The sequence below is a fragment of the Telopea speciosissima genome, chromosome 6 (genome assembly GCF_018873765.1).
Source record: "Telopea speciosissima isolate NSW1024214 ecotype Mountain lineage chromosome 6, Tspe_v1, whole genome shotgun sequence".
NCBI classification, from domain to species: Eukaryota; Viridiplantae; Streptophyta; class Magnoliopsida; order Proteales; family Proteaceae; genus Telopea; species Telopea speciosissima.
Window position 1 is genome coordinate 39,114,144 of NC_057921.1, and position 19,243 is coordinate 39,133,386.

The 19,243-nt window shown below is 40.9% G+C and overlaps 1 protein-coding gene across 2 annotated transcripts in view; it reads right to left on the bottom strand.

The window, feature by feature from the left end:
- LOC122664540 (protein CASP) overlaps positions 1-19,243 on the bottom strand; it is a 90,394-nt gene that overhangs the window by 64,014 nt on the left and 7,137 nt on the right. For both annotated transcript variants that reach the window (XM_043860389.1, XM_043860390.1), the window contains exon 4: positions 16,603-16,752. In XM_043860389.1, coding sequence (XP_043716324.1) covers positions 16,603-16,752 — 150 coding nt within the window. The remainder of the gene's footprint in view (positions 1-16,602; positions 16,753-19,243) is intronic.

Here is a 19,243-nt window from a genome sequence, read left to right on the forward strand (position 1 = left end):
TTTTTCAAGTTCTTAAAGGTTTATTTGGGAGCTACATTCATATGTCAAGCTGGATTCTGCTGCAACTTAGTTTTTCCCATTTTGTTCAAGTTGGGCATTAGTACCTTGTATGCGCCAACTTGAGGGGGAGTGTTAGCATTATTATGGAGTTATCTTTTTTTCTTTAGTTCAAGCTGGATCTTCTTTCTTTACTTATTTGTATAATCCAACTTGAGGGGGAGTGTTGGAAAATGTACTCCAGAATACTGTGGGGGTATTCTGGTCTCTTTGGGGGTAGTTTTATTCTTCTTATCTTATTAAGTTTATGTCGGCTATGTGGGTTTTAGTCCTACATCACCTAGATTAGTCTATTTGTAATTTCCCCTCTATTATAAATAGAGGGGCTTACCTATCAATACAACAAGCCATTCAGTTATTTTATTTCCTCTCTCTAACCCATGGTTCAACCAACAGTATCAGAGCTTCAGGGTTTGAGAGTCAAATCCAGCTTCTTATCCCCATTTTTTTCTTCACTTGAAATCCTAGGGCACAAAGGATTTCAAGGAAAAGCTTCCTATGTAAAGAATCTGTTGAAAGAACTATGAAATAGGTTCGAAATAACCTATGGTAGTGTTTGCTACTACTGTTTGAGCTTGGATAAAGCTCTATTGATGATTCGAAGGTCTTCTAGCCACTGCTAGAGTTCGGCATGCGTTTGCGGATTGGAATGGGTCACCAAAATCGTCCAAGGGTGTTGTTTAAGGGCCATGTGCTTCCTCTTGCTGCTTGTAGGCTCAAGCTGAGCACAACTCTTTTTCATGGAATCCTATTTTCTGCTCAGGGAAAGCCGAGAATGTCTGATTCCCTTTTTTATTGCATTTGGACTGCAATATGCTGCCTCCTTTATTGAGTACTGCTTGTGCACAGCTTTTGTGAAGCTTTTGAACTTGTTTAAAGTTGATGTTACCCCTTGGAGAGTATTAGAGTGAAGTATTCCCAAGGCTGTTTCTGTTCTTTTCTTGTATTTGGTTCCTTTTTGGGGTTGAGTGTGTACTCCCCACTTGGATTGGTATCCTAGTATATTGTCAAGTGCTATTTTCCCTACAAGATTGTTGATTCAGAGACTTCTGGGCTTGGTTCGGCTGATTCACAGCCCACTCCAACAGCCCCTCAATTTGTTATGAGAACTCTCATCCTCAGATCTCCATTAGGAAGCTTGATAACACCAATTTCTTGGACTGGTCACATTCTGTGAAGTTATCTCTTAGGAGTAAAGGGAAACTTGGATATATTATTGGAACTATTAAAGCCCCAGAGGCTGGTTCTCCTACTTATAAGAAATGTGAGACAGAAAATTCCACAGTCATGACATGGTTAATCTTCTCCATGAAGCCTGAGATTGGGAGAAGGTTTATGAGAAAAGAAACTGTTAAGGCAATTTGGGACAGTGTCTCCCAGAAATTTGACAGGGTAGGTGACTCCGCCAAGGTCTATCAGCTCCACCAAAAAACTAATTCAATGAAGCAAAGTGGCAGGACCATTTCTGAGTACTACAATGCTTATATTAGTCTCTTAGAGGAGTATGATCACTACAAAGATCTTCAATTGAGCAATCCAAAGGATGAAGCAAAGTGTATCGTACTCTTGAAAAGGAGTGTGTCTTCACTTTACTTGGTGGTTTGAACCCTGACTATGAGCCAATCAGGCTTCAAATTTTAGGCCGGTCCCCTCTTCAATCTCTTGATGAGGTTTGTAGTTACTTACAGAATGAGGAGACTCGGTGTGTTGCTATGAAATCAGCTCCAGTATCATCCCTTGAGAAGTCAACCCTCAATTCTAGTTCTTTCCGGGACACCCTTAGAGGTAATAGAGGCCAGGGGCCTAACCTTGGGGCAGACAGAGCAGTTGAGACCAATGGTAGTAGTGGAGGTGGCAGGGATAGGTTTAAATGTGATCATTGTGGGAGATTTGGACATACCAAGGATAGGTGTTGGACTCTTCATGGTCGTCCTCCTAGTACACGGGGTGGTGCTCACGGTGGCCGCAAAGGGGGGAGCTCGAGGAGCACACTCAATTATGATTAAGGCAAATACTACCCAGGATGACTCCACTCTGGCAGATGCAGTGTTTCGTAGGGTCATGCCACAGCTGAACACATCCTCTACACCCTTAATGGCTAGTTCTTCTTCATCATCAGTTTTGCAGGTCTCCACCTCAGCTTCTATTGCAACCTAGTCTTGGGTAATTTGACTAAATCACTGAATTGTTGTGTCACTTCTTTTCCTTCTCATTGTCTGTTTCAGGATTTGGCGACGAAAAGGATTATTAGCAGTGGTCTTGAGGAGGAAGGCCTTATCTTTTTTAACCTTTTTTGCCCACAGCTCAATCCTATGTGTGTGGACGTAATGATAGTAGTTCTATGGATTCTGTTATGTTATGGCATCGTTGTCTTGGCCATCCTCTTTTGTTATAATGAGGAAAGAATTACCTCACTTATTTTCTTCTATTACCCCTTCTCATGTTTTTCAATGTAAACCATGTATGTTAGCCAAACACTGTCGTTCACCGTATCCATATCATGGTAATAGATCCACTTCTCCTTTTCACATTGTGCATACAGATGTTTGGGGTACTTCCCCTACTACCACTTTATTTGGTTATCGTTACTTTGTTTCATTTGTTGATGATTTTTCTCATGCTACTTGGATTGTTCTTATGAAGCATCAAAGTGATGTCTGTGATGCATTTAAAAATTTTTATCAGATGATTCTTACTATATTTAATACTCAAATCAAAATTGCTCGGTCTGATAAAGGGGGGGAGTACATGTTTGGTGGCCTCCAAATCTTCTTTATTAATAATGGCATTATCCATCAGCTAGCGTGTGTTGACACACCCCAACAAAATGAGGTAGCTGAGAGGAAAAATCGCCATTTATTGGAGGTCACTCAGAGTCCTCTCTTTGGCATGCATGTTCCTAAAACCTTCTGGTCTGAAGCCCTTCTCACTGCTTCTTTTCTCATAAATCGCATGCCTAGTAAACTCCGTGGTTCCAAATCTCCCTTAGAAACCTTATCTCCACAGGTTTCTGCTTTCTCTCTTCCTCCAAAAGTCTTTGGTTGTGTTTGTTATGTACATATTAACAAACCCCATACCACTAAACTTGATCCCAAAGCCCTCAAGTGTCTCTTTCTTGGGTACTCTTCTATTTCCAAAGGATACAAATGGTATCATCCTTCTTCTCGTCGGTGTCTTCTCTCCAAAGATTTCACCTTTCTTGAATCTGTCCCTTTCTTTGCCCCTTCTCAGCATCCTCTTTAGGGATTGTGGAAGTGAACAGGCTGCTAATTTCCTTCATTCTCCTCTCCCTATATCTCCTTTTATGCTTGACATTGGAAAACACAGGACTGTGGATGTGGTTGATACTGATGATCAATCAGGTGTGAATACAAAATCGGTTGTTGAAAGTGGTTCTGATAATGAGGAGAAGGAGAAGGATTACGAAATTAAATACATGAGCAGTGAAGGCTTGCATAATGAAGGAAAGAAGACCTACCAAGAGTCCTCTTTGGATCCAGATCCACATCCTGGGATTCATTCTCCTCAATCAGGTTATATCCCTTCTCCTCCATCTAATTTAGACCTTCCTATTGTTGTTAGAAAGGGGAAAAGAGCTTGTAATAATCCTATAGCCCAGTTTGTTTCCTATGATGCTCTTTCTCCTACAGTTCTTTCCTTTATTGCTGCTCTCTCTCTCTCTCTCTACAGCTTCTATTCCCAGGAATGTTATTGATGCTATGCCTGACCCAAAGTGGAGACAAGCTATGTCTGAGGAGATGATGGCTCTTGAGAATAATGGTACTTGGCAATTGGTGGATCTTCCCAGAGGACGTGTCCCAGTTGGATGTAGATGGGTCTACACCATCAAATATAAATCTGATGGCACCGTTGAGAGATACAAAGCAAGGTTGGTGGCCAAGGGGTACAGTCAAGTCTGTGGAATTGACTATCAGGAGAAATTTGCTCTTGTGGCTAAGCACAACTCTATAAGAATTCTTTTATCAGTGGCTGCCAATATAGATTGGCCATTATATCAGTTAGATGTCAAGAATGCCTTCCTTCATGGTGACTTGGAAAAGAAAGTGTACATGTAAACTCCGCCAGGTTTCAACATACCTTCAGCTAGAGGGAAAGTATGTCTTCTCAAGAAGGCACTATATGGTCTCAAACAGTCACCAAAGGCATAGTTTGAGCGCTTCCGGCAGACCATTCTGAAGAGTGGGTATTCCCAGAGTTAACCTGACCACACTCTCTTTACCAAGCGGGGCAATGGTACCATTACAGCTCTTATTGTCTATGTCAGCAGAGATTAAAGAAGGCTCGTGCTTCTTTCGAATGACATTGCTCGCGTCAACTATGCTCCAATCTCGGATCGTTGGTGAGGAACATTATGAAACTGCCCAAAGAGTTGAGCAAACTTTACAACGTTATAAAGAGCTTCAAGACATTATAGCTATCCTTGGGTTGGATGAATTATTCGAAGAGGATCGTTTAACCGTAGCAAGAGCATGGAAAATTGAACGTCTCTTATCACAACCCTTCTTCGTAGCAGAAGCCCGAGCAATTGTTGAAGCTCCTTCTTGTTCTGAGGCGGTTTTGCTACGATGATGGCTCTGGCCTTATTTTTATCCACTTCGAACCAATCAATCCCCAACCTGTCTGAACCTTTCAGTTGATGTGCTTTCCCTTGCAATTCCACTAACCCTGTTATTCCACTAGTACAAGAAGCTTTTTTGTATATATAGGTGGGTTTAGGGTGTAGTCTTGTCGTGCGATGGTACCGTCAATAAGAACGAGGCCCCGCTCCGTGAGAAATCAGGTGGCTCGGGTTTCGGTAAGGATGGTAAGGAGTATCCTACCCTTTTTAGGAACGAATCGGATCAATATGGAATTATTACCCCATGCTCAATTTATATTTTCGCCCTGGTTGAGGATAGTAGGCACAGTGCAAATAATCTATGCAGCTTCAACATCTCTCGGTCAACGATGATATTGTGGTTACTGGAGATGATACAGCTGAGATAGATAAACTGAAGATCTACTTGGCTCAACAATTTGAAATCAAAGATCTGGGTCCCTTGAAGTACTTCTTAGGGATTGAAGTATCAAGACCCAAGAAGGGAATCAACATATGTCAACGGAAGTTTGTTCTTGATTTGTTGACAGAGACAGGGATGTTAGGCTGCAAACCAGCAAGCTCTCCTATCGAGCAGAACCACAAATTAAGGGAAGCTTGTGGTCCCTCTCTTGTTGATAAAGGAAAGTACCAAAGGCTAGTGGGAAAGCTTATCTATCTTTCTATGATACTCCCAGATTTTTCCTATGCAATGGGTGTAATGAACCAATTTATGCATGCCCCCAAGCATGATCACTTGAGAGTGGAAGGTTTCACTGATGTTGATTGGGCTGGATGGCTATTGTACCTTTGTGGGAGGCAATTTGGTTACACAGATAAGCAAAAAACAGCATGTTGTAGCCAGATCCAGTGCAGGAGCAGAATTTAGAGCTATGGCCCATGGAGTGTGTGAACTCATTTGCAAGGATTTAAGTCTCGGACCGTATCGTATCGTCTCGGCCGATACGTCTCGGTATCGGTCGTGGTCAATACGATACAGGCCGAGACGTATCTTTTTTTTTTTAAAATACAAATATCTCGACTGTATCGAGACGTATCGACCGAGACGTACCGATACGATACAATACGATCGATACGTATCGATACAGCCGAGAGTTTTTTAAAAAGATTATTTTATTATATTTAAAAAACGATACGTATCAAGACGTATCGAGTCGTCTCGATATGTATCGATATGTATCGACCGATATATACCGATACATATCGAGACGACTCGATACGTCTCGATACGTATCGTTAACTTAAAAAACACATGGCCATTTCATTCTTTTCACCTAAAACTCGATTTCTAGCAGTCCTAGCGGAAAAAAGCTCTTCCCAGCTTTGAGAAACCCTTCCAAAAACACATTTAAACTTGCTTTTTGGGTAAGATTTCTTGAGGGCTTTCAATTCTTTGCCAAAAACGAACTTAGAGGAGCTGAAATCACATCATTTGGTGGATCTAACAGCCCACATTCGAATTCAAAAGCTGTTCTTGAAGGGTTAAGTAAGTTTTTTGAAAAAAACTTGAATCTTTTGCTTTAATCTTTGATTATTGGTATGTTTTTTGGTATGAGTCAAAGAGAATATGTTAAACAAACATAGAAATTGCATTCTTTGTATGCATTTACAAAGATTTGGTTTCAAATCCATGTTTCTTTGACCATTTTTACCCAAAACCGAAAATTCCTTCTTTAAAATGATATTTTTTTTTTTTTTCTTCTTAACTTTAAAACAAATGGTAATGTTTATAAGATATGGAGTACATTATGTATAAATGTATGACATCCCAAGAAGATTATACATTTACCCTAAAATCTGTATTTTTTATTTTATTTTTTCGGTATTTTCTGAATTTATAAAATACTTAAAAAAATGTAAAAAATCTGATTTTTCCATCTATACTCTTTCATTATAGTTTGATAAAATGTATAATTGGCTGAAATAGAATCAAAGACTTAGATTCATATATGTAGTACATTATGTCATTTTTTTTCATTATTTAAAAAATTAAATAATGTGTAACTAGTTGTAGAAAATATAAAAATGTTTAAATATTGTTTAGGACAACTTTGCTAGGTAGTAAATACATGAAATGATGCAATGCATGACATGCATCATAATGTCTGTCTATACTTGTATAAATAATAAATTATTGATGTGTGGATTTGAATATTGTTTAATATATATCTTATATAGTTATCTACTTTTGTTTGGTATTTAGGACAATGCCGCGACAACAAGACATTGGGTGGTCTTATTGTACCAAAATAAACAATAATAGATTGCATACACAGTGCAACTTCTGTGACACCCAACATCTTGGAGGTGGGGTAACTCGGCAAAAAGAGCACATGGCAGGAGGATATGGAAATGTTTCCAAGTGTACAAAGTGCCCTGTAGAGTTAAGCAGGGCAATGCAAAAACACCTTAGAGATTCCAAAAAAAAATCCAAGCAAGCACATGATGATATTGATGCATTGGTGGAAAATTTGATGGAAGATTTTGAAGATTATGAAGGATCGGATATGGAAGCAGAGGAGGACCAGAGTTGGCATTGGTGATGAAACAATCAAGACATGAAGCAAAAGAGCAACAATGGAGAGCTGAGCAATTGATTAGAAGTCAATCAGCTCGACCCAGCCAGGGCCCTGTAGATATTGGTGTTGGCTCCTCTTGTCGTCCATCTCTAAGTAAGGGTAAGCAGCCTGTTAGCCTTAGTAGAGCAACCAGTGTGAAGGGGATGTTTGACCGGTTTACAAAGAGTGGTAAGGGTAAGAGAAAGAAGAGCCCAGATATCAAAGACATGGATCCTAATGTCTATAGACCAAGGGATGCTAGCCAACAGAGGATTGAAGAAAGCTTTCAACCCAAAACACTTAGTAAAAGGATAGGCAGAGCAATCTCCAGATGGTTCCACAGTTCTATGATTCCACCACATAAGGCCAAAGATCCCCACTTCAAGGCCATGGTAAAGGAGATTTAGCGGTGTGGGAAAAATGTTAAGCCACCCACACCTAATTTATTATATCCTTTAAAATTTGTTTTAAGGTTTTGTCTTTTAATATTTCATTTATTATTGTGCAGCTGATTGGTGGCTCAATTATGGGGGTACTAGTGCTCCACACTTAACCCGAATTGCAATTCGAGTATTATCCCTGACGGCATCCTCTAGTGGCTACGAACGTAACTGGAGTACATTCGGGTTGACACACACCAAACCCCGGAATCGTCTCAGTTATTCAAAGTTGGAGAAGCTAGTGTATGTCCATTACAACATGAAGCTGAAGCTTAAATATTTAGAGCTAGAAAGAGAAGAAGATGATGTAGATGTCAACCCAATCGACATCAACCACCTACTTGACGATGAAGATCCAGTTAGAGCATGGATAGAGGATGCCGATAAGGTATTGGTGATGGATCAATTAAGTGAGGATCGCCAGACAACCAAACCTGATCCAGTGATAGAGAGCATCATTCAACATATGGATGAGGATGCAACACAACCACCATCACAAGATCCTTGTCTTAATATTGAAGAAAATAAAAGTAGCTCTGAAGAAGGTTTAGTCAGGAGGACGAGGTCAGGTCATCCCTATGGAGGAACTCAACAACATGTTGATGATGAGGATGAAGACGACGATGGTAATGATGATGGTGATGGTGATGGTGATGGTGATGGTGGTGGTGGTGGTGGTTCTATTGCTGCTACTACTGTTGCTGCTGCTGCTGATGATGATGATGATGATGATGATGATGACGACGATGATGATGGTAGTGGTGGTGGTGGTGGTGGCCATGGTGCTGGAGGTAGTGGTGGTGTTGGAGGTAGTGGTGGTGGCCATGAGGCTTCACAACATCGTGCTGGGGTTCAGTTCACATGTGAGGCAGGATACAAACATACTACCCAAGATATGGATCATGGTCCGAGCCTGCTGGCCATAAGACTTACTCGCGAAGCCGCATAAGGGCAGTCCGCAAGCGCTCCCACAATCCATATGATAGTGATGTGCTTATGAGTGGCATGGAGTCACTTAGCATTAGTTCTGATTATGCTGGTGCTTCATCAGGCCATGGGCATTATGCATCAGGTTCTTCTTCAGGCTATAGACATGGGGCTTCTGTAGGGTATGGAAGTTATGGATACGGAGAGAATCAAGCACAAGCACAAGCACAAGCACAACCTAGTGCTATCGTGACATTAGCCACTCCAGAGCAGTACACACGATTCTACTATGAGTGGGAGAGTCACTACCATCAGTATTTTGACTGGACTCAGTATTGTGCTTATGTTCGGACAGTACACAACATCATTCTAGTCGCTCCTATTGTTGAAGACCCTTACAAACATGACTTTGATCCACCCCGACATTCTTCATGGCAATAGAGTGACTTTACATGTAAGGAATTTCATCTTTTAATCTTTTATAACAATTTCAAAGTACCACACTTGTCTGGTTATTGATTATTCACAATTCTTAGTATATATGCATGATATATGACACAAATTGCTTGTTTATATTGTTTTTTGTGTCCAAAAGTGTATTTTCATGTGTATTATGATCATTTTCATGCGTTTTTGCACCGATCGATACGTATCTCCGATACGATACAATACATCTCTTAAAATCGCCTGACCGATACGATACTCGATACCGATACTTAAATCCTTGCTCATTTGGCTGAAAAGACTTGTTCAAGAATTGGGGTTGGACACTGAAGGGCCTATGAGACTCTACTGTGATAACAAGGCAGCCATCAGTATTGCTCACAATCCAGTACAACATGACAGAACAAAACATATTGAAGTGGATCGACACTTCATCAAAGAGAAGATTGACTCCGGCTGCATTTGTACCCCTTTTGTGAAGACCAGTGATCAAACTGGCAAACATCTTCAATAAGGGGCTTATCTCCCTTCAATGTAGTACCCTCTTTATGCAAGCTGGGAATGCATGACATTTATTCTCCAGCTTGAGGGGGAGTGGTAGAAGTTATGTAATAAGGGTAGTTTAGGAACTAGTCTTATGTCTAGTTGCCTTATTCTGTATTTTCCCTTTCTTTATCCTTTTTTACCTTTTACCTCCCTAGGGAAATGGATGTAATACTTTCCTTAATATTATTGAAGTAATATAGATGTGTGGAGGTCTCTCTCCAACATAAGTCACTCAACCGAAATTATTCTCTTCTCTTCTCTCTTGTCTCATTCTTCCTCGTTTCTCATCTTCTTCCTCCTCCAACTTCTTCCTCCTGTCCTACTTACTTTCTTAACCTAGAATCCAACTGGTTGGTCCACTTTGTGTCGAATCTAGTAAGGATTTTGAGTCAAGGTCTAGATTAGATGGTCCGATGTTGGCTAGTTCACATTTAGATCATTCCTAGGGCCACACATTTCCTAATTTGTCAATACAAATTGGGACTTTCTTTAACTTTTTCTTTCTTTCTTTTTCAAAATTTTTTTTTTTTAATATAGTATTATTTTTTAATTGCATTTTTTGTCTATCCAGTCCCTACGTGACTTGTATATGATTTAGTTTAAATTCAAGTTGAACCATTTAATTTTAGCCTTTTCCATGCTTTTAATGCATGAATTTATTACCACTTGCATACAAATATCTGACATGTCCATATACATACTTGCTTGTTTTCACATCACACATGACTTAGGTTAGAAAAATATAGAAACTTGTTTTAGGTCTTCACATGTGCCTAGGTTGCTTAGTTTTAGGTTTAAGTGACTAGGATTTAAATTCAGTTAATAGGATGTATGTAATGTTAGATCCAAACAGAAAGAGACCGACCCTGAGGTCAGGCAGGTCGGGTGCCTTACACCTTCCTGACCTGTAAATTGAAACTTATCCAGAGATCTAGATGAAGATCCAGTACCTTATCCATTATGAGAGTCATTAGCTTTTCTTTTCTAAAAGGAAGAGAATCTTTTTGGGTCCTAGGTCCTTCACCAAGGTCCCGACTCCCCTCTTTTGTATTGATAGGCCTTCTTTGTGATATTAGGATGGCCTGTTTGTAGGTGTACCTATTGTCGCGTATGACCACGCGTACTCCTATTCCCCGAGAGGTAAATAGTAGCCCCTCTCCAGTCGGCCATGTCCCTTACAACTTGATGTGGCTTAATGTTGATTTTTGATGACTCGATGTGGCTTAATGTTGATTTTTGATGACTTGATGTGGCTTAATGTTGATTTTGATGATAAAAGGTATATATTGTAACATACTAACATTAGAAAAGAGGGGAAATAAAAATAACACTTGGGTGCCTTGGTCATTTAAGCGCTCAAGTACCCCTCCACCGCCATGGGTTGCCTTGCCGCCTTGACAACTAGGGGAAGGATTGTTTGGTAGATCACTTTATTAAGAGTCACCTCCTTTCAACATGGTCAAACTATCCCTAAGCAAACAATGGAGACCTCAGGTCCATTCGATGAGTACCTCTTGGACAATGGAATCTTCATCTTCAAATTTTCTGATGATGGGACAAATGAGAGCCCTAGTAGGAGGCCCTTGGCAAGTAGGAAAAAAGCCAATCTTCCTCCGTCAATGGGATCAATACTTGCAACTGAGCAAGGTAGACATGCACTCCATTCCTTTGTGGATCACACTTCCAGGCCTTCCCCTTCATTTTTGGTGTGAAACTGGTCTCAGCGTCATCGGTTCGGTGATCATCAACCCTCTTTACTCCGATGAAAGAACCAAAGGGATGGACCGCCTTGCCTTCGCAAGGATTTGCGTCAAGGTCTCTACTAATGCCTCCTGTTCCATCTGCAATCACGATTGTGGATGGATTCTCGTTCCACCAAAAGGTCCATTGCGAGTAGCTTCCCCCTTAATGTGTGACTAGTAAAGTTTTTGGACATCATACGCAAGGCTTCTCTCTCAAAAGCCCTAGCCCTAGTGTCGAACTCGAAACAAATCCTCCTGCTGTTGCAGTGAAAAGTAACGCCATCCCCCGTGCTGGTAACTCTTTATACCCCCCAAGAGCACCCCATCAGCCTCTGGCTCCCGTGGTCGGAGGAGAAGCAGACATCACAAGCCTCGTTGCAAGGACCTTCCGGCCTTTGGTTTGCCCCGAGGTCATAATACCAATCATCCCATCAGACCAATGGTCCGCCAAGCGCCAAGTAGCTACCGACGGTTACAACAGATACGAGGCTCTCCAGTCGATTGTCCTCTGCGAAGATGAAGACAACTGCATTGTCCTCCCCTTTGAGACCTTGTCAGCCCCTTTGGTCAGTAACCTTCTGCCGTCAATCCATCACCATCATCTGCATGTGCTCACTGCTACCCCTCTGCCCCCTCTAACCATCTTCTTTCCCTCGACTACTCCCCCTCCTGCTTTAACCTCTCTCCCCCTTCGTGGATCGAACTTTCCCGCAATTTCCCCCCACCCTCTCAACTAACAACCTCCCCTTTTTTCCCATTCGTCTCCAGTGAGGAGTCGCACCCCTCTCTCCCAGATCATTGGCACGATGGGTTTCCCCTACAATGGGCCCTCTGTTACCCATCCCACCCCTCTGGATCCAGTCACTCAGGTCATATTGAGGATCCACCCATCTCGTCAGGTTGCCCTTCGAGGTGCTCTCTCTCGCCTGCACCTGACCCAAACCCGTCCCATCTCATGAATTCCTTTAACCCATTTCCCTTGGTCCAGGACTCCAGGCCCTCACATTGTTAACTCCAGCTGTCCCCTTTTGGTGCACCCAATTTGGCCCCTCATTCTGCTCCCGATCTGATTCATTCAAAATCCCAGACTAGTGCCCATCTCCCTCCCTCAGGTCCCCTCCTTCCCCCTGCTGTCCCCCATCCCCACCTTCATGTCTACCATCGGCGTGACGTAAGCTCCCCTCCTTATCCCAAGAAACATCCCCTCGGTGACTTTTCCTTTCCCAGCATAGAAAAGGTTTTGCCTCTAAGCATGGATATCCGCAACCACGTCAATTGTCGGAGTAGATTGTCATGACCTCTTGGATTTTCTTGAAGATTAGTTCGTTTGTTGGGTTGTGATTAGGCTTTTTTCCTTTTTTAGCCTATTCTTGGGGTTCTCCCCCTCCCCTCTTGCAGGCCCTTTGCCTCCCCCCTTTGTAAAGGCAGGGCTTTGTATTTGTTTGCTCCCCCCCCCTCCTCTTCTCTTTCCTTTGGTATTGAAATTTTCATTCATCCAAAAAAAAAAAAAAACACTTACACAAATAAAATTAAAAAACATAAAGGCACTTACTTGTCTAATCCCATATGCCTAGCCTTACCCATATTATAGGCCCATTAAAGTGGCCCATACAATAAAAATACATTGGATCAAAGGCCCAACACATACATAACCCAACCCAAAGCTTATTTTCAATAAAATAAGACCATTTAGGTGCCTTGTCTGCATCACATCTGCTGAAAATTGGGCATTTTTCACACACATATGCAGCATTCAGACATTCCATCAAACCTGGGTCTTTTGGCGTGATGGTTCCTATTGCATAAAATATAAATTAGTATCAAAGCAGACCACATGCCCCGGGTTCGAGTCGCAGGCGGGCCATTTTGTGTGAGGCCACCAAGGATCCTAGCATGGGCCGCAAGGTGTGTTAATTTAGTCCCAAATAATGCACAATAGTTCGCAATAGTCTCTCAAAATTAACCCCAACAGCAGGCATAACAAAGGCCGAAACTCAGATGTAAAACATGGGATGCAATCCAAAATTCAGCCACTCAATAGGGCTGATAGCAAGGTCGAGTGTAGGCCTTGTGGAGTAGGTGATCTGCAGCAAGTTTGGTGTAACTTTGATGGACAGAAGTGAAGTTATGAAGGGGGGGGGGAATGAAAATAGAAAGTTTGTGAACATTGAGGATTCCAGCCAATGGAATGGGGTAGAAGTGGGGATCGAATGGAGGCGATGATGGCGTGAGATGATGCTCCAAAACTCTGCAGGTTTTGATGGAGGGGAAGGGAGATACACAGCCTTGAAGTTGTAGCAGGAATCAAGCCTCAGGAACAGCAGCAGTCTCACTCGAATGGGTGCAGCAGAAGCAGCAACAGCCTTGATGTTGGATGGAGAGTGATAACAGCCTTTGAGTGTTCTTCACAGTGGTTGCAGCAACACAACAGGGGATTGACTGCAATGAAGAGAAAGGGGGGGGGGGGGGGTAGGGGAATGGCTCTCTCAGACTGGGTCTCTCACCCACAGCTATCCCAGCTGTTGAAACATAGACTTTCTCCCATAACCAATGGCAACATAGCCTGAAAATTCTATTCTCCAAAATCTGCTCCTTCCTTACAATAGGGGGCCTATTAATATGTTAGGCAAGCTTACAATAAAAATAGAAACTAGGGAAATAGAAACTACTAAAACCTAACTAAAATAGAAGGTAAATAAAACTAGAAACTACTAGGCTTTATAGTTCAGCCACACGCAAGAATAACTAAAATAGAAACTAATAGATATAGTAACCAAGTACTACCAAGAGAATAGTAACAAAATAAAATCAGATCTTCAAGTCTTCTAGCAGCCGATCCTCTTTCTTGTCAAAGCTAGGATTCTCATGTGGTCCCCACCAAGGATCTTCTAATAATATTCTCACCAAGGCAAAATAAGGTGTTGTGACACTGTTCACGTGAACAGTGTTTTGGCCTCCTTTTCTTCATGTTTAGTCCTACATTAGTGTGGGCCCGAGGCACCAAGCCATTGGAAACATGGTAGGATCCTAGCATTTAAAAAATTAATGGATGGTCACTCCATCAGAACTAAGTCTTTGGCGCAACAGTTCCTCCTGTGTGGCTGTGTCAGACAGCCTACTGGAGGAAAGTGACTAGTTAAATTTGTTTCTTTTAAGTGTTATTATGGTGTATTGTCAAATGTAAAAAATAATATGCTATGCGATGCAGATTCATCACCGAAATGGGCTTATTTCTTTAGCAATAAGTCCAGGGTTGGGTTATATGTATGTTGGGCCTTTGATCCCATGGGTTTTCTATGTAATAGGACACTTTTATGGGCCTAAAATATGGGTAATTAGGTTGCATACGGGATTAGCTGTTTTAATTCCTTAATTTTGATTTTTATGTACTTAGTGATCATGTGATAACTTAAGTGATCATGTGACTTGTTTAAGTGGTCATGTGATGTAAGTTGGGCTGGATTAGGATTCTACAAGTCCAGCGAGGTTTTGAGTCTATTTCTTTTAGTATTTTAGTTTCCTAGTCAGTTTAAGTTACCTAATAGGTTAAGGATTGGGTTAGGCTTTTTCTTTTATAATACCTACATTATTAGAGTCCTATAAACCTGCCTACCCCCCACCCTCTAAGCCCCCCTTCCATTATCCTAACCTAAGCCCTAGATTTGACCTAAAACTGTAATTCTGTCCTACTGAAACTGCAGAACCACCAGCCCCTCAGTTCCTTGTTATTGGTCCTGGTTTAATTGGCTTCTAGTAGGGCTTGACCCTATCTAGAACTACATTACTATGCCTCTAACTAACAGAGACATTCCATCTACTGAAAATTGGGCATCTCACACACATACGCACCATTCAGATACATGCCAAGATTTGTTATCCAAATAATTCTTGGTTGAGCATAGATCTTTTTTTTCCACTCTTATTAATAATATTTAAATTTATATAATTTGCACAGCCAGCTTACCTAAGTAATTTTTCATGCAGATACCAATGTTCTAAATCAAGCTCACTAACTTCAATAAGCATACTCAAGCACCCATTGGCAGACTAAGTGCTACTAATCCATTGTATCATGTATGCTCACTTCACTCCTATCAGTAATGATTTTGTTCAAATTTATTTTCAGCCATTTAAAATCACTTAGCATACCCTTAATGATCCCTCCCTGCTGAAAACTTGTACTACTGAGAGATCCAAGAAATAATAACATCATCCATGTATTGTCGAGGAGTGATCCTTGGAATACCATCCTACACCCAAATTCCTTAAATACACCCCAAGCTCTTGACTTCGGTGATGAGTTTTCAAAGGATCTCCACCACCTACAAAAAGAGTGGAAATGATTGAGGATCCCCTTGTAATAAGCCTCTATTATTACGGAAAAAATTCTGGCAACTAATACTCCTAACCGTGCCAACGATACAGACATACATCCATCTTCTTCACTTCTCCCCAAACCTCCTGTTTACATCACCTTCATATCGAATCTCCATTACACAAATGACAACAATATTTTTTAAGATCAGTTTTGCATATTAAACATCCTTTCTCACTCACCTTATAGTTCATGACCTTTGTTCTTCCCTAGTTCTAAATTATGCTATATTCATGTACAGTGCTCACTTCAATATTCACTAATTTTAGTCAAACACTTTCAGTTCTGTTACAAGCTTTAGACAGTTCAGTTGTCTCAAACATGTTGACCTGTGAAACAGCAACCAGCATCAAGACCAAAAGGATCACAGCAGCACTTAGCACTTATACCACAATAACAAGTCAAAGCACAATCAACCACATTTAAACCCAGCCTCTCCCTGCCGCCTCCTCTTCTCTTCTCGTTTTCCGTCGTCGTAACATCAGCTCCCCTCCTTTCCCTAAGAACCGTTCCTACCTCTCTTACTCCCTGGCCACTCCGGAGTTGCATCCGCCATTCAACTTGGATATTAGGACTTTTGCTCTAAGTGGTGAGCCGATTGACACGGGTTAGTTTGCCCCCTCCGAGCCGGGTTGGTTCTTTGGTTTGCCTGGCTTCTTGTTTTCCTTTTGTGTGTTTTGGGTTGGGCTTTGGCCCTTTGTTTTGTCCCTGTTAATCCCAGTTTTTTGGCAGGGCTTAATGGCGGCTTTTGCTTGTATCCTCCCCCCCCCCCCTTTTTTCTCCCTTTAGTAATTGAATTTTTTATTCATCCAAAAAAAAAACCACATTTAAACCACTTAGGATATGAGTCGTACAACATAAGAGTATAAGAACTTGAAATATATGCAAAGGTAACCTGTTGTTCTAATTGGCGGTTCCGCTCTTCGAGTCTTCTTATTGTTGCTTGTTGATTCTTTAAATGAGTAGCTTCAGTCCTGAACTCCTCAAGTTCAACTTTCATCTTTCGATTCTCAGATTCCAGTTCAGACAATTTCAAATCTTGCTCCTATGTTGAGGACAAGAAGAAACAAATGAGAAAGAGAATGAGAATTGTTGCAAAAAAAAAAGTGGTTAGAAAATACCAATTGGACATAGTTATGAGCAGTCAAGTACAGAAGTGAATTTCAAACCCAATCAGCGATTTACTTAAAGGAAATAAATAAATGTTATCTGGTAAGTTCAATCTGACAGTAAATTTAACAGATATACCTAGAATTTGCTCATTTGACTTTCTAAGTGCCGTGTTCTGATTACTTTACATGCAATACACTCTTCGAATTGATGTGTATACATCTCGTTTTCGATTTGATCCACAGCCCAAACCACAATGGTTTGGTCATTTTTAACTGCAGAAAATGATGAAAATGCAATATGTTGAAAGAAAGGGAGGGAGGGGGGAGGCAAGTCAGCAAACTAACAAAGGTTTTAATCCTAGATTATATTCTTAAGCATTGAATGATATCCTCTATAACATACCATGTAAGTACCAATACTACTGATAATTTTAGATACTGTTCAGTAGTAAATAAATTTTTGGTTTCCCTGTCAGTTATATTTTGATTGGCTGAAAGCAGATACATATCAGGCCGTATCATAAGATACACATTACACATAGACTACTTTAAATCCGGTTCTGGTTAAAGTGTGCTAGTATTAGAGGCAAGTTCATATGATAGTTCTCTCTCTCATGTACACTGGTGTGCAATTTAAATTAAAATGAAAAAATTCATATACTGTAACGGAATAATTGACACATGTCAATTGGATTTTAAGAATGCAAGATTTATATATATACTGCTCGAACTTTCAAGAAACATAAATTATCTGCTCATTAAAGGGTCCCCCTTTAAAAAATCACAATACATAATCACAAAGACACAAACAAAAACATTGGTGTACAAGCAACAGGCAGCTAGGCTACCTATAGCAGCATCCCTGACAAAAAGACATCAGATTTAGCTCAAAATATGAGTTTTTCATTCGCATTATCTGGATTAGGGCAGCTTGAGAAGTAAGTTACAACAAGGATTTTTAGTCAAGTAGAAGGGCCAACCTGAGAGCAAGGCAAGCTGTTGCAATGTATTTCTTGCTCCAACCTCCCAAAAGGTTCCCCGTGTCCAGTTTCCTACGGTCAACCTTTGGGGTACTTATCCTCTTCGCCTTTATTCGCCTTGAGTCACCACTTTGTGATTCGGCTTGCGGCTGGTAGAGATTTTTTAGGAGGCCTGGACACCTACCAAACATCCCTGAAGGATGGAACAACATGATGAAGCAGGAGGCAAAGGTATGGAGGTGGTTGAGGTGTTGGACGGCAACGGTCAACCCATGCATGCAACGTAGTGAACCAATTGCCCAAACAGGTCTGGAGGCAGTAGAAGGTGGAGACGACGCCTTACACGTTTAGGGGCTATCCGATTATCTCAACGAATCAGTTTTTTAGCAAGGTATGGAATGTATTGTCAAATATTCAATATGACTCCACAATAGCTATTTTCGTTCAAGTAAAGGGATAGTTCGACTAATGGTTGGTTGGCCGACAAATGTGTGGAGCCTGATAGCTCATTAGTTTTAAACTAATAGGGCCTCACAGAGGCCTTTATTTAAGCCTTTAAGCCATTTATATGTATTAGATGTAGGATAGCATTAAGAGGTCCTTAAACTAGCTTAAAAGAGATATTTATAGATAGCTCATTACTCGTTAGCTCAATAACTCATATAGAAGTCTGAATGGAATTTGGAAAAAAAACTCATGGGTTCATAGCCTGTGAAGTTGAACAAAAAGGAAGAGTTCTCTGGGATTTAATTTGGGTTTTGATGCCAGTTCAATTATTAACATAAGTTTTTTTTCCCCTTTTTTTTTAACGAGTCAAAAGATCTTTACGTTATTTTCCCCCCTTTTTACTACTCACAATACAGGAAACCAAATTATACAAAAGGGAGCTAACTGGGGAGGGGGTACTCCAGCTGGATGTAGAGGAGAAAACACATGCCCTGTGTGACATGGTATGGGAAGGCTCAGCGAAATCACAGGGAAGGGGAAGCATTCTCAGTGCACCATTTCCCTCACTCAAAACTAAAATGTCAGCAACAACGGTTTCCCACTCCCATCATCTCTATTTATAGCAGAGACCAGCTCAAAGCAATCAGAGGAGCCAATAAGGCATGAAGCTCCATGCTCAATGGCCCCTCATGTAAGTTACAGCCAAGAACAACTAGAGTACAAATGTTATGCTAGAGCATAATCACAATAGGGGGAGTGTCCCTATCGTGGTTTGTGTGTTAAGTGATAGAGTTTAGGTCTACGTCTTCTTTAGCTAATGACTTTAGTTGTATTTGTGTAGTTAGACTCTTAGTAAGTTTCCTACCAAGAGTCCAATACTAAAACATAATATAAAAGGCTATTTTTCTAGCTCTCTCTCCCTCTTCTTCTTCTTCTTCTTCTTCTTCTGATTATTGAGATCAAGGTTTCTCACATGGTATCAGAGCTATGAAGAAGA